This window comes from Stegodyphus dumicola, chromosome 2 (assembly GCF_044657685.1).
Source record: "Stegodyphus dumicola isolate Sdum_Otavi_A_Nest chromosome 2, ASM4465768v1".
Taxonomy (NCBI): Eukaryota; Metazoa; Arthropoda; class Arachnida; order Araneae; family Eresidae; genus Stegodyphus; species Stegodyphus dumicola.
This window is the reverse complement of record NC_140769.1, coordinates 4,071,532-4,087,451: the sequence shown is the minus strand read 5'-3', so window position 1 is coordinate 4,087,451 and position 15,920 is coordinate 4,071,532. Positions and strand designations below refer to the sequence as shown.

General features: G+C 32.0%; 1 protein-coding gene across 1 annotated transcript in view; it reads right to left on the bottom strand.

Moving 5' to 3' along the window:
- The window catches only part of LOC118187605 (tyrosine-protein phosphatase 69D-like), a 393,140-nt gene that overhangs the window by 19,311 nt on the left and 357,909 nt on the right, over positions 1-15,920 (bottom strand). The window contains exons 20-23 of the mRNA XM_035357863.2: positions 13,488-13,637; positions 10,306-10,399; positions 4,670-4,743; positions 3,009-3,140 (exon numbers count right to left, since the gene is read on the bottom strand). Coding sequence (XP_035213754.2) covers positions 3,009-3,140; positions 4,670-4,743; positions 10,306-10,399; positions 13,488-13,637 — 450 coding nt within the window. The remainder of the gene's footprint in view (positions 1-3,008; positions 3,141-4,669; positions 4,744-10,305; positions 10,400-13,487; positions 13,638-15,920) is intronic.

Here is a 15,920-nt window from a genome sequence, read left to right as displayed (position 1 = left end):
CATTCTAGAACGAATACTTATTGGTTTCTCCCCAGAATGTTCTCAAAGGCAGGTCAGAAAGCTATATAAATCCTGCATATACTCGGAGTAGTAGTGTATCTTGAGAGTAGATCAAGTTCATAAGTAGTAACTTGAGTTCAGAGATTAGAGTGAGAATGACTGAACTGAGTCGGGAACTGTACTTGGTGCTTTTTGCCGTGAAACTATCTTCACCATTGTAATCTGAAGGCTGCGTTGCTGATTGTTTCACAGAGTCGTAGCTAGGGTTTTCAGCGCCCAGTGACAACTGAAGATTTCGTGCCCCCTACTGCTTGCCAAGGATAGAAACATTTAATTCTAAAATGTCATAACATCAGTTTGGCGCCCCTTGGATTCTGCACCAGGGGACAGATGCCCCCCTTGCCCCCCTCTAGCTGCGCCCCTGTTGTTTCAGCTTGTTTAATGTAGTCTTTTCAATGACACTGTAATGCGTCTTTGGAACTGTACTATGTAATGTTGACGAATAAACTGGGATTTGGTTATTCATCAAGTGTTGTCATCAATCACTTTAAGTCCAGAAACTCGTAGAATGCGACAATACTAATCAACAGAAAAAATTAAATTCATAAAATATTAAATACATAAAATATTAAATTCATCTATGCCGCTTATAAAGCTCAGACTGGATAAAGTCTGATTATTCAGATCCAGAATAAACTATTCGGAGCTGATAAAAACTGTTTCCAGTTCATTCATTTATCCTTCAATAATGTAATACTTCAATAAATGGGTTTAACAGAAATTTCAGACAGTGTAGTTAGAACTAAGACCAACTTGGACATTGTTTGCAAATTTCTTTGTGCGACTAGAGTTGAGAGCGATATAATATTTTTATCTTATAATTAACAAAAACAGTCCTGTAGAGGCACTGGAAACAAGTTCTTTGATAATAAATGAGAATGTTTCCTTAGATTAAAGAATAGGTGGTGCTTGAGTGAACACTGGTTCTCTTTCTCGAACACCAGTTGATAAGAGATGGATTGTGTTATTAACACGCAGTATGGATGCAATAATTAAAAAGAGGCCAGTGGTTATTGAAAAAAATGAAAGCCTTGATGTTTAAAAGAAATCAAGAATTTAACTTTATGATAATAGCAAGAATTCATAGATGACAAGTACTTTTACTAATTTTCTTTTGAAATGGGACAGACAACTGAAAAACAAGAAAATAGTTTTACTATTAGATAATTATGCTGCACACTTCCCTGATATCATTTTGAAAACATTGGCAGATGCTATGTCACCAATGTTCAGGGAAAACAAGATAAGTTGTTCTCATAAGCTACAACTGAATTATTACCATGTTTAATTTATATCGGAAGCAAATTGTGCTAATTGCTTAGGGCGGCGAAAAGAGCCTGGCTTTGTGGTAACAACTATAATAGACTTTTTGGAATGTGACAGATCGTCTGTCATGCTCAAATAACTACTTTTTACACACAATGTTGTCCATCTGGTTAAGAAATGTGCTAGATAATATTGCAGTGCATGCTCATGTTGAATGTTGATTTAAGAAATATAAGCACTATGACGATTCCAAAAAGTCGAAGCTGTTAACTAGCTTTTATGAAGATGGCATCATAATCTTTTGAAAAAAAAAATGGAATGGTCTTTTGCAGACAAACCACACACAAATCAGTAGATTAAGAAAAAAAAAAAAAAAAAAAACATCACTATTACAACTGACGAGCCACATTTAATTAACCGTGAGTCACCTACAGCATTTGCTGTATAAGGTATTTCTCCCGCCTTCTTTGCCAGCCTTCATGGTGTAGTGGTCTGCACGCTCAGTGCGTAATTGAGAGATCTGTGGTTCGATTCCCGGCTAAGGCCTTGCTAATTTTTCAATCTCTCCTGCTTACAAAAATACCTAATTTCTATAAAGTGGTGTCCGAACTAAACGGGGGTTTTGGATGATGATTCTTCTCACCCAGGATTTGGCGATTGGGTTCCCTAAAAACCCCAGTTGCCCTTTAAAAGGAGGAGTATATAAGGTATTTCTCCTCCCTTCTTAGCGAGTCTTCGTGGCGTAGTGGTCTGCACGCTCAGCGCGTAATTGAGAGGTCCGTGATTCGATTCCCGGCGAAGGCATTGCTTAATTTTTGAATCTCTCCTGCTTCCAAAAATACCTAATGTCTCTACAGCTATGTTGCAGTAACATTACCATTTCATATTTGCCTATCAATACTGTTACTAATTTTGCATAATGTAACATGAACAGCCCCAAGAAATGCATATCTCTGCCGAAAAAATACGATTACAGGGAAAAGTCTATTTAACATTGAATTAAATGGCTTTCTCGCTATATTGCCAAAATATCACCAAAATTGGATGGTTTTGGCGCCTAATTTTTGTCGGCAGATTTGGTGAGAAATCGAAAAAAATATTTAAACTTGGCGACATTTTGGTCCGGTCCCTGTATGACTGCAATTGCTATTGTAAATGAATAACTGCAACTGATTTCTAAATGTTACTGTAACCATATTTGGCCCTCAGATGTAGCTTTAACCGTATATGCCTTCCAGTAATTTCGTTAAATGGAAGCTACTAGAAATTTCTTGGCGGCCGGGGGGGGGGCTATATAAGACCAGGAAGAGCATCAGTTCTCTGTGTTTAGATCAGAGTTTATTTCAGAGTACTGAGAGATCTTCCTGCGAGCTACACTCTTTAGATGTACTTTGCATTTTGTTGTGTTTAATGTTCTCACTAGTTAGAAGCATTAACTACTGATAGTGCAGTATCATACTAAGATGAGCTGTACAAGTGCTTTTGTGGAAAGTTCCAGAACTCTATGTGCATTAAATCCATTACAATTGTATGCCCACAACAATATGTTATATTCACTCTAAATAGTAACTTGGGACTTCCTGTTAGTGAAATGCACTGATAAATTGAACCAACTGAGATATGTTATTGGTAATAGCTACTAAAGTGCAACCATCTTAACTGTCAAATATTTAAAATCTCACCAGATCTTGACCGAGTTCAGAAAGCATGACGAGTGTGGTGATGTGCTGTTCTTTGACCATCCGCCAGAAGTCCCAAATGGTTTGCGGCAGAGGGTCTTGTGTGATGATGAACGACAGAGAACGATAGTAACCCTAGGCAAAAAACAGTGCATGTAATCGTTACACATTTATGCATAAAGAAAGAAACTCCATAAAATGTAGAATATGAGCAGCCATCTACACTGACCAGATATTTAACCAACTAAAACGTCAAGAACTGTATTAGCAAACTTGTATATCAGTAACAATCAGTATCAGTTTAGTACTCTAATCCCATTAAACTTATAAAAAAGTTTCATTGTCAGTGATTTCTGTTTAAATAAAAATCTTGCGCATAATTTAATTTTATTTACAGATAACTTATGAAACTCTTAAGAGAGGATAAATATTCTATTTTCATTAGAATTTTTTTAACATGAGAAAACACATATTTTTTAACCTAATATTTTAGAAACAATTTTAATGAGAATTACATGCAAGAAAGGTTTTTAAATTCTCTTAATAATTCATAATAATCATTTATGCCAAAAACTGCAACTCTAGCACCAGCAGTAAAATAATAATACACACAGAAGGTTAAACATCTGGAGAGTGAAAACAACAAGTTAAAGCAAAGTTAATATAATTTTCAGCAGCAATCGCTCTTATTATCTATTAATATAATTGAATGTAATATAAATGAAGATTATGTGGATTTCTACACATTTGTTTTGCAATTAAAAAAAGAAATATAAAAAGTCTCTAAAAACTAAGAAATATTAAGGTAAAATTAAATGAAATTTGAAATTAACTTCATTCAAAACAATTCCAAATTTCATCAAAAAGATTTAGCTTGTTTAGTTAATGACTTTAAGCCTAATCCAATATTTCCTAACACTTTTAACATTCTATTAACTTAATTTTTGAACTTTTTTTAATATTTTTGCTGATAGATGGCACTATCATCCCGTTCGCTTTACTGCAATTACTCTTCTAAAGCATTTCACATGTTATAACTTTAAAAATAATTTCTAGGACTATATTCTGCATCTTATTTCATGACTTATATTTCACTTATTATTTGTGTTTATTTTGTATATTTCTTAGCATTTACATTGAAATCTACTCAACCAATCAGATGTCACCTCATGCATATGTGACAAACTGGTCTCACCTACTTCTACATCTCCGATATTGTCTACCTAGACTTACATTCGAAATCACACTACTTTAAGCACTCATAGAGGCAAATACTTTCGACAGACGAAATGCACGATAATCATGGCAAACAACAAGAGTTTGAGAAAGTCGTAGCTTTCCAGTCTAGCAAATTTCTTTGCTGCTGATGAAGAAGGACCTGTTTACCCTTAAAATCAATTGAGTTTTTTTGTTCTCTTCCAAATGCAAGGTTGTTTCTTTACTAATTTTAAGCCAACAACTGGACGTAAAAAAGGAAATGTGAGTAGTGAATTAAAATTATTGATTTTCATTGCGTTAAAGTTATGTGCTAAAAGTGACTATTTTACTACTGTGATGATTATTTCAGTGCTTATCAAATGACAAGTTTAAATAGCACATATTTCTATGAATATGATATTGACCTATGTCAACTTCTACAACTAAGTAAGAAGGTCTCAGCTTACCTGAATATGAGATGCATTGATATAGGACGATTGATCAGTAATGGAAGGCAAAAGGATGACTCGGTTCATGTCATCTGAAACGTAAAGAGTTGTATTAATATAATGAAATAAATCATTGGTTATTAATATATAATATAAAAGTAGAAGCGAATAAAATTGTTTATAATTGAATAGCAACAATGAAGCAAGCTTTCAATATAAAAAATTAGTTTTATTTTAGTGCTGTTATCAGTTCGTAATGTAAGTGAATTTGCAGGACTAAAGTTTCCAAGTTTAAATACAACATTATTCTTCAGTGCAGGAGTGAAAATGATGAAAAAGCATCACGTGCTTAAGTAACAGAGAAAGCTTAAGAGACTTTCTCTGTTCTTTCTCACAAGAAGTTTAAATGCAACAGAAAAGTTCTAGGAGATTCTAACTAAATGATAGAAAACAAAAGCCCTGGCACTGTTTATTGGCAGAAAAAATGAATGGAAAGCAACTCTGAAATTGGGAGTAAAGAGGAACTGCAACAGGATCTTTGTGTATGCCATAAAGAAAAGGGGGAAAAAACTGACTACGATGTTATGGTTTTTGTATTGATTTATTTAGTTTGCTATTTTTAATAGAATTGTTATTAAATTATTTCATTTCCCCATACAATGCTGCACATGACTTATTTGAAGAGAAAGCTGTGCCGGAAAAATTAAAAATACAGGAGCACGCATATTTAATAGATAGCTATCTCGTAAAAAAATACCAGAATATGTTCGTGCGTGATTTAAAAAGCTTATAAAAGGAGGAAAACATCTCAATTCAATAGTTGTTTTATAAGTTTGTTTTGAAAACTGTTGTTGCTTACTGTAGCGAATTCACGGTGAAATCACATTAGCTTTCTCTATGTTTCTTTGTTTTGAATTAAGTTCTGTTGAACGTTTGAGTAGTTTTAAAGATAACTGCTGTGAGATATTGCAATATTGTACGAATATGTGAGGAAATTCAGGCCTTTTGTTTCATTTGTTGTGATAATAATAAATTTATTCACTTTTCATCAGACTTGTGCATTCAATTTGTTACGAACCCATAGGCAGGCAACAATACTATACATAGTAGCATAATTGCGCATAGTATGACTGCTTCATTTATTGAATGATGTGTTATTGGATACTCAGCGATACGAAGCTGCATAATTTAAGTTTTCCACTGTTACATGAGCAAAATGGCACATTTTCCTCCTGCATTCAGACTCATACGCATGATAAAAAATATATGAAAGACAAATTATAATTTAAATTAGCAGTAACCCATTAATTCCCCCTCTCTATTCCAAAAATAATAACCTTTTTCTGCACTGCGTCATTTTGAGACTAATCCATATTATATACTGTATTTGACGGCATATAAGACGCACTTTTTTTGCTAAATTTGGTCTCAAAAACGTTACCTGCGTTTTATACGTGAAGGACACAGGTTAACTTTCAATACTGAATGCTATTTTTAGCCATTATTTTATTCTAGACACATATAACTTTTTCTACATCTACATGTGTGTGGCCTTCTAAATAAGGGTGCGTGTTATATGCCGTCAAATACGGTAACTATTACAGAACTTTCATTACAGTGAGTGTCTGCTTCAATTTAGGAACCCTTTTATTTTCTCATTTCAATTTGGCTATGTCCTCATCCTCTCTTAAAACTACTATTTATTAATCGGCAGTAATTAATCCGCATTATGGTATTATGTAAGAACAGCATTGCAGGTACTTTTTAATCCAATCACTGTTTAAAATTCAAACAAAAGGAACCAAGTCTATCAATACCACTGTTACTAATTGAGCAATCCTTTTTTCCCTGCTCCGCTTTGCTGATGATAGTAAGCGTAATTTGCTGCTCTGCTTCCTCCTTTGTATAAAAAGATGTAAGCTGGACAAAACTGTGGAGTATTCTCGCAGCCATGATGATGAAGATGCGCAATTGAAAATATGTACTGCAGGATTTAAGTGTCCAGAAATAAACTGTGTTTTGTTATTTTCAGCCATGTCTACTATTTTTTTAGTAATGCTGTGTCTGTATTCTTGAATAAAAATCTTTCTTCTTCTACTGAAAGATATTATTTCTGTGTTTGCAATGCTTCCAGGAACTCGCATGCAAGCATATCGTAAATTTATAAACTAATTAGTAACATATATTTTTTTTTTAAATTAAGAAATTTTCCCCTTACTTTGTTAAGAATTTAATATAAGAACTTCACTCTCAGAAGTTTTTATTATAAAATTTCTATACAAACACTGAGGTATTAGAAAACCTGGTAGAGATGAAAAGGTAATTGTGTCATTTATTCTGTCCCTTTGAGCGTGTATCAGATGATAGACTCCAAAGAATTTCTGGAGCTGTTTCCTTCCTATAGAGAATTGATAATTTCTTACAATTTAGCTGTAAGACTGGTGAATTCTTACAGTTTAAAGGGATATAGTGTTATTTAATAGTTGAAGCCCGATAGACGTTGCTGTGTTTCTGAGGTAAAATTAAATTTTAAATCTTTGCAGACGAGCATTACAAAAATGCTCCCGGAATATAGTAACTCCGTTAAAACTTACGATGAGACACGACGAGAAGAAGTAGCAAGACAACAGAATTTCACCAATAATCGTACAAGTATAGTCCTACCACACTAATTATATAGCTTCGCTTTAATTTTTGATGGAGAACAAACATCTCAGGGAATGGAGCCCATAATTTCTCACTTCTCACATAAAAGTCTTAAATACTACTAAAATTTAAGTTTTGGATTACATTTTAATACAGCTTTTCATTAAAATTTGTTTTGTATTTCCAGTAAAATACAACTTCTGGTTGTCAGTTAAAGACTGTTATAGGTTTCATGAAAAGTACAACTTCCGGTTTTCCAGTTTTACCCCAAATCTTAACTTTTTATATAAATGTAGAAAGCTTAAGTAGGGAAAATGGATATATTTGGAAGTTCCACATAAGAGCTATCGTTGATTGAAAATTCACCACAGACAGACAGAAAAACATCATTGTAAAAGTAATCAAAACATGTCATAGGGACTTTTAATTTGTGGTTATTCATTTAAAACTCATTATCTAATTTTTGGAACCAATGTATATAGATTATCTAATTTTTGGAACCTTTCCTATCTATATGGAAAATATTACCTCCCTTACCTATGCATATAGGTTAGCAGGAGGGAAAATGTTGATACATTTCTCACATAAGCAGTTAAGAAGCTGCTATTCCCTCCAATATTTAGTGTTTCCATTTAACATTTCTGTTTGATGTTTTTCAATTCAAAATTTGGCATGTTATAAGCAAAAAAATCAATTGAGAAAAATTGGAATTTTTAAAAGAAAACTTCAAATTTTTCTTAACATGCAACACTTATTATTTTTACGAAAATTCACATGCACATTGCATATAGTATGTGTAAAATATTTTGTGAAAGTTACAAATAATTTCCAGATTTTTATGATACAATGTGAAGAAAAGTATGTTTTTCAACCATTTTGTAGTTTGTCCTCCAAATCCTATAGTCAAGAGAATTTTTACCGGGAAATGTGAGTTCAAGCATGCTATCCACAAGACTGCAATTACAGAACAATTCGTCCTTTCTTTAAATATTTGGAAAAAATGTTTAAAATCCAAAGTATTCAGTCACTTTAAGCTATACAGTGTAGTTTGTTGATACAGTGTAGTGTTCTCCAATGATAAAAATAAATTTATCTAAACCTGTTATTCACTCTTAATAATATCAGCACACATTATACCAGAGCTTAAATTGCGCCGGAGCTCTCCAGAACCCGGCTCCTGTATTCTTAAATTTGGATGTAAATAATAATTCTAATTATACTGAACAAAAATTCCAATAGAAATTTAATCTTGAAAATTTTATTTTTAGTAATAAAAAAAAATCTGAAAGTTTCCAAATTTTATATTATGCCCAAATGGGCTTTTTTTAAACTTAAAGACACATACATGTTTCGAGGGCATTTTGGCTAAGGCCACATTGCGCTAAAAATGTTTAAAAACAGCATATCTTTAGAATTTCCGAAGACAGTCTTGCGCACTGGAGGTAAAAATGTTTTATTCCGTACAGTGTTGCCACATTTGGATTTGAAATTGTGGAGTTTTTAATAAAAAAATTGCTAAAGTTTTATAAAATATGAAATAGACAATAAAAGAAATTTTAAATTCAGGTTTCCAAGTACCCATCTTCCAGTGGAGGACTATGTTACTCAAAATTTCATGACACTAGGTACCGTTGTTTTTTTCACAATGTGACAAACCTACATACATTCATGTAGATAATTTTTTAATTATTAATGATTTTATTAGTCATTTTATTTACTTATTTATTCTTGTTCCTCTTTCCTGATGGTCTTCCATAGGGTTCTGGAACTTCTAATTCTAGAAATTAAGCCCTGCTCTATACACATTTGTGAATTTAGCTTTAAGATTTAAAATTTTCTTTTAAAGAATGTAAGATTTTAGTATTTTAAAGATTTTCTTTTAAAGAATGTAAGTTAATTTTACTGTTATTGCATAATTTAATTTTAGGATAGAAATATTTATATCATAATTTATTTACATTTTGCTATCTTTATATTACTACAGCATTTAACATCTTTGTGGCTTGGAAAGGGTTACCATTCCATTAAGTCTAAGATGTTTTATGTACTGTCCGCACAGCTTTGCATACGGTCAGTTTTCATAACGCTGATCCAACTAAGCGATTAAAAATAAGTTTCTAATTTTTTAACCATTGTTAGCTTCGTTTTATTTTTCATTATGTCTAATTCACATTATTTATAATACATCTAATTTAAGCAATTTATGATACATTAACAGATAATTTTATAAGTATTTTCTGTTTTTAAAATTTTTTTAAAAAATCGTAATGCATAAATTTCAAAAATATTTATGAAGTAAATAAAAAATTATAAATATTTTTAACTATTTTTCCTTCCTTTCAGATATCAATGCATTTGCAAACTACTTTCTATAAGTTTATTAATGCATACTCTGCACAAGAAAAAGGGACAGTTCTATATCTCCTGTTCTACTGGGCTGATTGATAAAATTTAACTTGTGTTTTCCATGTCTCAAAAGCGCAACGTAGGATATATATTTCGATTTAAATATAGCATTGTTTTGAAATGCGTATTTTGACACAAATCGAACATTTTTTTAACATGACATATCAATTTCTTTTCGTATTTTGATTCTATGACTCAAATTATGCCTAAATGCTAAGTTATGTAAAAATCGGACCAGTAGTTTTCAAAACATTCTCTCACAAAATTTAAGCTCCTCAATGTTAATTGAATCTGTTATATGTTTATTAACATCTCTATTTTTTATTAAACTTGCTTGATTTTTTTTTATAGTTCAAAATTTAGGTTTAAAACAAATAAAATTGGCAGATATTTTCTGATTTATTTTTAATTTGTATTTTCTTAGCAATTTTTACAAATTAAAAAAAAGGTTTTTTGAAAAATATTTCATGTTTAAGTATATGAAGAATATTTTTGCGTCATTGAATTACTGTAAGGAAACAAAGACAGTTGAACTTATTCATAAAAGGATATCGTATAAAAATTTTTTTTACAAACAAATGTATAATAAGGATTTGACTTACATGGTATGATGCATTCGTATCTATTTTTACACCTATTGATGTCCCACGCGCCTACACAGTAGGTTTTGGGCTCCTCGAAGACATCATTCAGTTTCTAGAAGAATATTGTAAATTACAAATAAATTCATTTTAGGTTTCAAACATATTCAGTTCATTTTTATTACACTGTAGCATAAAGCCAGACAAATTAATGACAGAAATTTTTACAATCTGAAATAAATAAATAATAAAAAATAATAAATAATTCACTAAAGCAAATGAGTCCTTCTCCTGGGATTTTATAAATGAAAAGTCAGCATTTAAACAAATAAAAATTTGCAAACATTTAAACAAACAATATAAAAAATATATTCAAAATTTCAGAAGTTTATTTTTGGAATTTATTTGTCTCCTATAAATGCTTGCCATAAACATTCTTACACCTCATATTCATTGTAATCATAGTTTGAGTTAAATTAAATTCAATTTATCATAGTTTTGAGTTGAATTTAGTTTTGCTCACATGAACCATAGTTTGATATTTATAAGAATCTCAAAGCTTTTCATCGAAGAATTTTGAAAACTCCATAACTCAAAAAAGTTATAAACTTTCTGATTCCTATTTTGAATCTTAAAATTTTATGGCAAAACCTCAAAGTTTTTCTATAAGATGAGAGTTAAAATACAACAATAATCTTTTTGTAATTTATCATTTTAATAATTAATTCAGTTTTCTTGAAATTTTATTCACATACTGTGAAGTACACTTATGAAAATAACACTGCATTATTATTTTTAATACACTTTATACAACTATCATACAATTTTATCTCATATTTTCCGACCTACTGTTTGTACCTTCTTTCACTAACTCAAGCTTTTACATAACTTTTTTTTTTTTTTTTTTTTTTTTTTTTTACAGTCAGATTTGGGGTAATATTCTGTCACCTGCTTGAGATTCCAATGCATATCAAAGAAATCCAACAAAGTAAATTTATTTAACCCTTTGCGGCACAGTGTGTCTGGTCTGGACACACCTAAAAATTTCCTTCTGTATGCACAGAAAAATTGAATGAAAAAGGACTTATAGGTTATTTCTTTATTTATAGTAGATGGCAGCTCAGCACAAACTAGTCCATATATTTTAGCCATGTTTAGTTTTTTAAAACCCTCATTTTTCAAAGAAATCTTCCAGATTTTTTTTAGGGTATAAAAGGAATTGTTTGAAAAGAAATTTCTATGTTATTTTTTTGGCTGTGTGCTAATCTCGTTATTCTATATTAGTTTTAAATTTTTACATTGAAATCTTGCTTAAAATCAAACGGCGAACCCTAGGTGTGTCTAGACCAGGCTCACCGATCATCTAGGACAACTGAGAGTCTGTATTCTTTGTTTCTCCGCATCTCATTGGTCAGTTCATTGACAACAATGCTCGTTTCAGCACTCTTTTCGAAGCTCTATTCAGTGAGTGTGCCACTTTGGGCACACCCACAGAATTAAAATGATAAGTGCTATCTTCACAAAATTTTACTTGTGTACTCCTCTAGACCTAATTAGATTGCCTACCTTTTTTTTTTTTAAATCAAAACTCCAACTTTAAAAGATACCGTGCAGGAAAGGGTTAATACCCTTCGTGAAAATTATTAAGAAGATTAAATATTTAAGAAAACATGCCAAGAATATTCCAACCACGAACATAGCAAAAAATATCAGATAGGCCGTAGCAAAAACAGCGCTATTCCGGCACGCACACGCACAAACAAAAAGCCTGATTTAATTACCCTGATTCTGGATCTAGATGTACCATTCTGATTTTATACTTGTTACCATTTTGGTCTGCTTGAGTACTCCACAGATTTCAAATATTTAATATGTTATTTTCATAAATGGGTTTTCGATGTGGAAAAGTAGGATTTTATGAGGTCTCTCTGAAGCATGTATTATGTGAATTCGAATGAATGTAATATTACTTAATTAATATCCTCAAAAAATCGTGAGAAAAAATCAATAATCCTCAATATGTACATTATTAAAAGCACAGCAGACATCATAGCATTGTTTATATTTGGTCCTTATTCTGGCAAAAAAGTCTCATGCAAGCCTCTTGCAATTTTTTGTGCAATTCTCTCCTTCAGTCGTTGAGTACCATTAATTCTGCCACTGTAAACCTGTGATCGTCGAATCACAAAATGATCCGTGAATCCTTTGATGCCCGTATTAAAAATTGTCCATGGATCCTGTGCTTCTAGAATCAAAAAATGATTCATGGATCAAGTTCTAGATCGGAGAATCCTGTGATTCTCGAATAAAAATAATCCACAGATCAAAAAATAATCATAGGAACCGTTGATCCTATGATTCTCGTATCATGCGATCCTAGGATAAAAATGATCCTATGATCCTTGGATCATTTGAACGTGATATAAAAAAATTTGATCCAAGGATTCTGGGATTTTTCTCATCATGTAATTGTGGAATTAAAATTGATCCATGGGGCCTGTGTTTCCCGGATCGGAAACGGATCCACAGATCCTTTTGATTGACAAAGATTCAGAAGAAGAAATTTAGTGGGTAAGATCAAAATTCTTTGCCATATGAGTTTATTTCTAGCAATACCCTGCTTTGGAAATTAATGATTCAATTCAAGCGCACTTGATTCGCAAAGTAAAGTGGGGCTCTCTCTTATTGAAAACAGATGTGCAAATCAATATCCTTTGTTTCCAGTGAGTCAATTTCACAGAAAAAATATTGTAGAATTTCCAAGTGATAACAGTCTCAACGAAGATTTAGAGCCAAAAATCTTATTAGACCACTTGATCTAATGACCTGAGGAAAATCTCGAAGGTGTTCATGCGCCACACGTGGAATTAATTTCAGAGCCCCTCATTCGGCAACTTTGCTTTACAATCCATTATACATAATACACAATTCACAGGGATCTCACGAAATCGCACCATTTATTTTTAGATACCTGGCGCATCAATGGAATTAAATAACCTATCTGAATGCCAGCACCTTTCCTGAGGGCCATCTGAAAATATCTTATGTTATTCGTACTATCCCATGATAACATACAGATTTTGCAGAAGTGTGGTGCCGAAGAAGCTCTTCTAAAAATTTAATTAATCATTCACATGCTAAAAGAACAGTTATGGATGAGCTCGGGAAATACTGACATCGAAGGACTGGGGTTCAGGGTTTACCTCGAACTCGACTTCGAGACCCGTCCTGCAGTTATCTCTGACCTTGCCCTTCAGCAGTTCGTAGTGGTCCCTGAGGTGATGTAGCTCCAGTTCTGTGTCACCGAACTGCGCATGCTCCATAAGAGCGCGGTATACAAACATGTATTCCTCCTGCAAGAAAGAACGGTAAATGTTTATTAACAACGCCTAAAACCTAAATGAACAATACACATTATTAATTTAATCACATTTGTAGAAGCCACAATAATAAATCAAAAAGAATGCAGTGCCAGAGTTTTGTGCCCGGATTTGGATAACATATGCAATTTTTTTAAAACTTTTTTTGAGTACTTTACGTCTTTTAAAGCATTATTTAAGTTTCTAGAGCATTCTGGGGTGTTTTCCAGGGCATTTTTTGATAACTTCAGAGCATTTCGGAGCATATTCTAGCAATCAAACTAAAAAATAAACGATATAAAAACTTATACACTGACAACAGAAGATCTTTCACTTTCGAAAACACAAGAAGCACTTAATAATTCAGTATAATTGTAATACATTTGTGTAAAGTTGAAAATTCGGAAGAAAATAAAATTCAAGTGACAAGCATGTGTAACCCATTTGTCAGTGTCTGTCTATTGCGTATTTTTGTATTATCGTATTTTATTTTTCAGCATTCCTTTTTAAGTGCATTTTACGGCATAGTTGCGTTGGAACAATCGCAAAAGCATACTTTGCCTACTTAAATATAAATAAATGCCGGGACTAAAATAAAACTAATCTTTATTTCATAGCCTGAATTTTGAGTGTAAAAATATAGAACTTTTTGTGTTTAACTTATTAAAACATAATGAACGTTAGTAGCCTTTACATTAATAACAACAAAAGTGAAAAGAAAACTAGCGAACTTCCCTCGCCTTTCCGAATTTCAACATCGGATCATTCAATGCACAAGCCAACCCCCCGAGACTACGTCATTGGCCAATTAGCGGCAACCACGTTAGTTTATCGCCGAATGATCTTTGAACTAATTTGCATGAGAAAAACAACATAACATTAAGTCAACAGTCATAAATAAGTAATTCATATATTCATATATTACATCTCGGAAAGTGATACAAATTATTAATACTTTCTTTTTTACCCAAATAATATTAAGAATTAATAGAAAGAAAAAATAATCATTGGCAGAAAGCAATGATAAATGCTAATAAATATTTACAAGCAGTAATTAAATATGATGATTACCACATAGCAATCGAAGGAACACTACCAGATATATGAATTGTATTTTTCACTTAATTTGCTTATATTCCAATATTAACTAAAGAAACGAAAAGACGAATGTGCGAAATAGTATAAGAGTATTCAATAAAATAAATCAATCGTATTCAATGAAATAATCTGTAATTGGTATTTTAGAAACATTAAGTTTATTTATTTAATAAAATTTTGGCACCTGTGTGATGTGTGCTGTATAGTTTAAAAACTTGTAGTTCTTTACTAATTTTATAATTTTCAGTTACACGGAAATACAAATTATAATATGGAGATAACACATAAATGCTTAATTTTATTGTCCTGCTGGCTAATCATTTAAAGTTAGAAGTTTTGAAGTAATAAACGGCCAGTCGTCTAAGCATATTAACTTTTATGTATTCAAGAACACATACGTTATCTAACTTGTGCTCTGAATAGGCTTTGTGAATATTTACAAAATACTGCACACAGCTTTGTAAGCTTGCGCTTGGTAATTTTTTAATTTATTGACAGAGCAATTTAAATATTCTACATACAGATAAGGTGTCTCGGTAAAGTCTCTTTGCCTGCATTCTTGATCCCCCGGTTATAGGTGAAAATATTGCAACAAAAACATTGCGAAAGGAAACGCCGCAAAAAGAACAACGCAGGAAAATACATCGTCAAAAAAAGCAAAGAAGCATTATGGTGTGGTGTGTGTGTGTGTGGGGGGGGCAAGGAGAAAACTTCGCAGTTCTTAATCATCGCTGTACAAAATATCGTCATAGAATATAAACTGGTAACAAAATTTCGCAATTTGAAAACATCGCGGTAAAAATATATAGAAGCAAAGAAAGCTGAAGCGAAAAAAACATCGCAGAAGCATGCATTTTATGTATTTAAGATGTTAACAATTCTGTGAAACATATTTTTTGCTACTGTATTGTTATTTTGAGTACAATGAATCCTCTCTAAGACGAATTCTCACAGTTTTAGAAGATTTTAGACTTCTGTAGAAGAGGCCATCCTAGGAAGGTGATGTTTAGTTAAGATGTTAATTTATTTTTTTCAGAAACAGTTGTTATTTTCACAGGTGATTGACTTGGGAGAGTGATCGCTATGAAACAGTTCACTGGATTTTAACTGGAGAGAAAATATAAAATCCAGTTATCTGCTGCATTGCAGGAATACAGTAATTCGCTGTACTCAAAATAA